This window comes from Ranitomeya variabilis, chromosome 1 (genome assembly GCF_051348905.1).
Source record: "Ranitomeya variabilis isolate aRanVar5 chromosome 1, aRanVar5.hap1, whole genome shotgun sequence".
Classification (NCBI taxonomy): Eukaryota; Metazoa; Chordata; class Amphibia; order Anura; family Dendrobatidae; genus Ranitomeya; species Ranitomeya variabilis.
Window position 1 is genome coordinate 723,481,677 of NC_135232.1, and position 6,000 is coordinate 723,487,676.

The 6,000-nt window shown below is 46.0% G+C and overlaps 1 protein-coding gene across 1 annotated transcript in view; it reads left to right on the plus strand.

The window, feature by feature from the left end:
• The window catches only part of LOC143798623 (protein kinase C theta type-like), a 1,028,586-nt gene extending 1,023,151 nt beyond the window's left edge, over positions 1 to 5,435 (plus strand). Inside the window, exons 2-4 of the mRNA XM_077281120.1 lie at positions 4,349 to 4,599; positions 4,794 to 4,856; positions 5,024 to 5,435. Of these exons, the coding sequence (XP_077137235.1) occupies positions 4,397 to 4,599; positions 4,794 to 4,856; positions 5,024 to 5,435 (678 nt within the window). The 5' untranslated portion in view covers positions 4,349 to 4,396. The remainder of the gene's footprint in view (positions 1 to 4,348; positions 4,600 to 4,793; positions 4,857 to 5,023) is intronic.
• Positions 5,436 to 6,000: the final 565 nt, after the last annotated feature.

Below are 6,000 nucleotides of genomic sequence, written 5' to 3' on the forward strand. Positions count from 1 at the left end.
ACCCTGATTTGTTCCCTGTCATCTTACCCGATTATGGCTTTTGTGGATTCAGGTGCTGCCCTGAGTCTGATGGATTTGTCACTTGCCAGGCGCTGTGGTTTTGTTTTGGAGCCTTTAAAATTCCCTATTCCACTAAGGGGAATTGATGCTACACCATTGGCTACGAATAAACCTCAGTACTGGACACAAGTGACCATGTGCATGACTCCTGTTCATCAGGAGGTGATTCGCTTTCTTGTATTGCATAATTTGCATGATGTTGTCGTGTTGGGCCTGCCATGGTTGCAGACTCATAATCCAGTCCTGGATTGGAAAGCAATGTCTGTGTCAAGTTGGGGTTGTCAGGGAATTCATGGCGACGCTCCTGTGGTGTCAATTGCTTCATCCACTCCTTCTGAGGTCCCTGCGTTTTTGTCAGATTACCAGGATGTATTTGATGAGCCCAAACTCAGTTCTCTACCTCCTCATAGGGATTGTGATTGTGTTATAAATTTGATTCCTGGTAGTAAGTTTCCTAAGGGACGACTTTTCAATTTGTCAGTGCCGGAGCATGCTGCTATGCGGAGTTATATAAAGGAGTCTTTGGAGAAAGGACTTATTCGCCCCTCCTCCTCCCCTCTTGGTGCGGGGTTCTTTTTTGTGGCTAAGAAGGATGGTTCCTTGAGACCTTGTATTGATTATCGCCTTCTAAACAAAATCACGGTCAAATTTCAGTATCCTTTGCCATTGTTATCTGATCTGTTTGCTCTCATTAAGGGGTCTAGTTGGTTCACCAAGATAGATCTTCGTGGTGCGTATAACCTTGTGCGTATTAAGCAGGGTGATGAATGGAAAACTGCATTTAACATGCCCGAAGGCCATTTTGAGTACTTGGTGATGCCTTTTGGACTTTCTAACGCTCCTTCTGTCTTTCAGTCCTTTATGCACGACATCTTCCGCGAATATCTGGATAAATTTATGATTGTGTATCTGGATGATATTCTGGTTTTTTCGGATGATTGGGAGTCCCATGTTAAGCAGGTCAGGATGGTGTTTCAGGTCCTGCGTGCCAATGCTTTATTTGTGAAGGGCTCAAAATGTCTTTTTGGAGTCCAGAAGGTCTCTTTTTTGGGTTTCATTTTTTCTCCTTCTGCTATTGAGATGGACCCAGTCAAGGTTCAGGCTATTCATGACTGGACTCAGCCTACATCTGTTAAGAGTCTTCAGAAGTTCTTGGGTTTTGCTAATTTTTACCGTCGCTTCATCGCTAATTTTTCTGGTGTTGTTAAGCCATTGACGGATTTGACCAAGAGGGGTTCTGATGTTACTAATTGGTCTCCTGCAGCTGTGGAGGCCTTTCGGGAGCTGAAGCGCCGGTTTTCTTCGGCTCCGGTCTTATGTCAGCCAGACGTCTCCCTTCCTTTCCAGGTCAAGGTTGATGCTTCTGAGATTGGAGCGGGGGCTGTTTTGTCGCAGAGAAGCTCTGATGGCTCTGTGATGAAGCCATGTGCTTTCTTTTCAAGAAAGTTTTCGCCTGCCGAGCGGAATTATGATGTTGGTAATCGGGAGTTGTTGGCTATGAGGTGGGCATTTGAGGAGTGGCGACATTGGCTCGAGGGAGCTAAGCATCGTGTGGTGGTCTTGACTGATCACAAGAATTTGATTTATCTCGAGTCGGCCAAGCGGCTGAATCCTAGACAGGCTCGTTGGTCGTTGTTTTTCTCTCGTTTTGATTTCGTGGTCTCATACCTGCCTGGTTCGAAGAATGTGAAGGCTGATGCTCTTTCTAGGAGTTTTGTGCCTGACTCTCCTGGTGATTCAGAGCCAGCTGGTATCCTCAGAGAAGGGGTGATTTTGTCTGCCATCTCCCCAGATTTGCGACGAGTGCTGCAGGAGTTTCAGGCGGATAGACCTGACCGTTGTCCACCGGAGAGACTGTTTGTCCCGGATAGATGGACCAGCAGAGTTATTTCCGAGGTTCATTCTTCGGTGTTGGCAGGGCATCCTGGAATTTTTGGTACCAGAGATTTGGTGGCTAGGTCCTTCTGGTGGCCTTCCTTGTCGCGGGATGTGCGTTCCTTTGTGCAGTCTTGTGGAATTTGTGCTCGGGCTAAGCCTTGCTGTTCTCGTGCCAGTGGCTTGTTGTTGCCTTTGCCTGTCCCGAAGAGGCCTTGGACGCACATTTCCATGGATTTTATTTCAGATCTCCCTGTCTCTCAGAGAATGTCGGTCATTTGGGTGGTGTGTGATCGTTTTTCTAAAATGGTCCATTTGGTGCCCTTGCCTAAGTTGCCTTCCTCCTCCGAGTTGGTTCCTCTGTTTTTTCAAAATGTGGTTCGTTTGCACGGGAGCCCTGAAAATATTGTTTCCGACAGAGGATCCCAGTTTGTGTCTAGATTTTGGCGGACCTTTTGTGCTAAGATGGGCATTAATTTGTATTTTTCGTCGGCCTTCCATCCTCAGACGAATGTCCAAACCGAGCGCACTAATCAGACTTTGGAAACCTATTTAAGATGTTTTGTTTCTGCTGATCAGGATGACTGGGTGACTTTTTTGCCATTGGCCGAGTTTGCCCTTAATAATCGGGCTAGTTCTGCTACTTTGGTTTCGCCTTTTTTTTGTAATTCAGGGTTTCATCCTCGTTTTTCCTCGGGTCAGGTGTAGTCTTCTGACTGTCCTGGAGTGGATGTTGTGGTGGATAGGTTGCATCAGATTAAAAAAATATTAACTTTACAATACAAAAATAATGTAAGTTATAAAATGGAACGATGGTGAAACACATAGAGGGATTAATAATCTAATAAATAAACCACTGGAAGTCGCCATGAAGTTCTCTGCCGTTCCTCTGGACTCTAAACTGTCACCCATGATGCCCACATCACAGTGTATAGGGCAGAGCAGGGCCAGGAGCCGCTGCCTGGCAGGAGCCACCTGAGGGTTCCGTCACCTCTGACCTCTGGTCACCTGCACACGACCAACTGCCGTTTACTTTCAACTGTCGGCTGAAGTGATTGGACCGAGGTCTACAGGCGGGAAGAGATTACGGAGAATGGCGACTACTGGACGAGGAGAAGAGAGCGAGAAGAGGAGCGAGGAGAAGTGGCGCGAGGAGAAGAGGAAGAGGGAAGAGGACAGCGTGACCAGATTAAAGAAGAAAAGGAGACGAGACAACAGCGGGATTGGAGGAGCCAACACCTGGATGCAGCGGAGACCCTGGATCATCCGGCCCCTATGTCAGGCTTAACATCAGCCGCTTCAACATCCACCAGGTCCTAGGTAGAGGCGCCTTTGGCAAAGTAAGGCCTACATATTTGTTATTTATTTGAAATCTGAGATTTTTCATATATCCCCATGTATTGTTCTCTGTTATCAGCCATGTCTTGCTTTGTTATTGCTCATTGTAGTGTCCTTCTGTGAGATGAGGTATAAGACATCACCATAGTTAGGGCTAGTGCTGCTATAACCTGGTATTCTTCTATACTGGAGGGTTCATCTCAGGGGTCACAGCTGTAGAGGGCAGGGGACATTATTTTTTTCTGCTATCACGCTGCCATATTGTACATACATTTGTCTCTGTGTTTTTATTAAATCTAGATAATCAATGATATTTGGACCATACTAATGCCAACTCAATGCCTCTACTAATGCTTACTCTGTTTATTTCCATATGGTAACAGAGGAAAACCCTTTAAAAAGTCATCGTCATTTTAATTTTTATTTCATAAATCAATAGCAAACATGAAAATAAGCAGCTTTGTAATAATTCTAATCAGATAAATCTTCTTTCTCCACCAAGACTGATTTTTCATATTCTATATTCTCAATTTCTGGGTAAACTCTGTATTTACTGAAGACAGATTGTTACATTACTGAGAGGAGATGACAGTTGGTGCTGATAATATTCTATGTAGTGGAGAGGAGGGGCTAAATGCAAAACTCCTCCCTCCTCCTCCCCCCTCCCTTCTGCACAGAATATTATCAGCACCAACTGTCATCTCCCCTCAGTAATGTAACAATCTGTCTTCACTAAATACAGAGTTTACCCAGGTACATAGAATTTTGAAAATAAAAAATCAGTCCTGGCGGAGAAAGAAGCCGATTTGGCTGATAAAATGTATTACAAAGTTAAATATTTTCATGTGTATTATTGTTTTATGAACTAAATATTAAAATAACGAATATTTATTAAGACCTCTCCATAGCCCAGGCAGTGCATTGTTCTGATAGATAGATCTGCTCCTCTATATGGTCCTGGTCACTAGCAGACTGAGCGATCACTCAGTTTTCTCATGCGCCTTGTGGACTATAAAATCCAGATCCTTCCACCCCTGCAGACACCTTCTAAGTATTCTCCATTTGTGTTTTTCAGGTGGTCCTGGCATCTGTCCCCGGCAGTAACATCAACGTGGCCGTCAAAATGATCACCAAAAGGGACAACGAGGACACCATCTTGAGAGAGCGGCGGATACTCCTGGCGACCAGACACTGCCCATTCCTGTGCCACCTCTATGCCGCACACCAGTCTCAGCACAGGGCATATTTCATCATGGAGTACCTGTCCGGTGGCAGCATGGAGGATTTGATCAGGATGTGCGGCTGCCTGAACATCGGCAATGTGAGGTGAGAAAGCAGAGAATGTACCTAAAAGAGAACTAAGAGAAAGGGAAAAAACCTGAGGTCGGGGTGCAGCTAGGGGAGCACTGGCAGGGCATATATTTAGGGTGCTGGAAGCAGGAGGTAGGGTGCCATGGTATTTTGGGATTGCCAGAGAAGGATTTCATTACATTGATTCTGCACTCTGTTCTCTCCATCAGATTCTACACAGCAGAGATGGTAAGTGGCCTCCAGTTCCTCCACGGACACAACATCGTCCACCGGTAAGCAGAACTTTCCTCCTTCTCTCTGTCCCCTTTACAAGCTGTAGATATGGCCCCCAGCTTCCCTGGTGTCCTGCCGCCTATTCTGCCGTATTTTGTAGTGACCCATTTTCCATCTCTTGTATCACTGGACAGATTTCTTATTTTGTTTTCTTCTTTCATTGCAGTGACATAAAGCCGGATAACATCATGTTGGATGCAGATGGCCACATCCGTATCATCGACCTTGGGCTTGCCCAAGATGGCGTCTCCTCCTCCAAAAACATCTCTGGAGTGACGGGCACTTTCCATTACATGGCCCCTGAGGTGCATCGTAGAAAACGGTATGGCGCAGCAGTGGACTGGTGGAGCCTGGGGATTGTGGTGTCCAGGATGGCAGCAGGGCGATATCCATTTTACAACGGCCCAGCCAAGCAAATGGCTTTCAAATCCATCATCAACGAGAAGCCAAAATTTCCAACTTGGCTTGATGCTGACGTGAAACATCTCATCAAGAAGCTGCTGCGCAAAGACCCTCAGACACGCCTGGGTGTGAGGGGGAACATCAGAGAGCATCCATTCTTTACCACCATCTGCTAGGAGGATCTGGAGGAAAGGAGAGTAGAGCCACCATTTACACCATTCAGGCCAGTTCTGGAGAACCACCATCTGCAGTGGCCGGAGCACACATTCCTTCACCCCGTGGCCGGATTTACGTACGTGTCACCAAGCTGGACCCGGTAAGTATCTCCTCCTCTGGGGATAACACTCATCAGGTGCTGTTCTCTCATTGTGGTAATCATCATCATCGATCTTACCTTTTTTCACTTTTTCTGACAGTGACTTTATGTTTCTATTTTTCTTGGGTGGATGAAAAGATCTGGACTGTGAAAGAATTCACGACCATCTGGTGAGTGACCGATGTACACACAGGACACCTATTATGTCAGTACATTGTATCTGATGTTATATAGCAGAATGGTTCATTATAAAGACCATTCCCCTAATATAACATAAGATCCGGTAGATAAATTTCCTGTCTTCCTCTTATGTCTTGCAGGATGAGCCCGTGCCAACTGCCCAGAACTTCATGCCTCCTGACCCATGCCTCACGTCTCTGCTGCTGTACGTCACCTCGGCTGCCATTCAACATCATCTCTCTCTA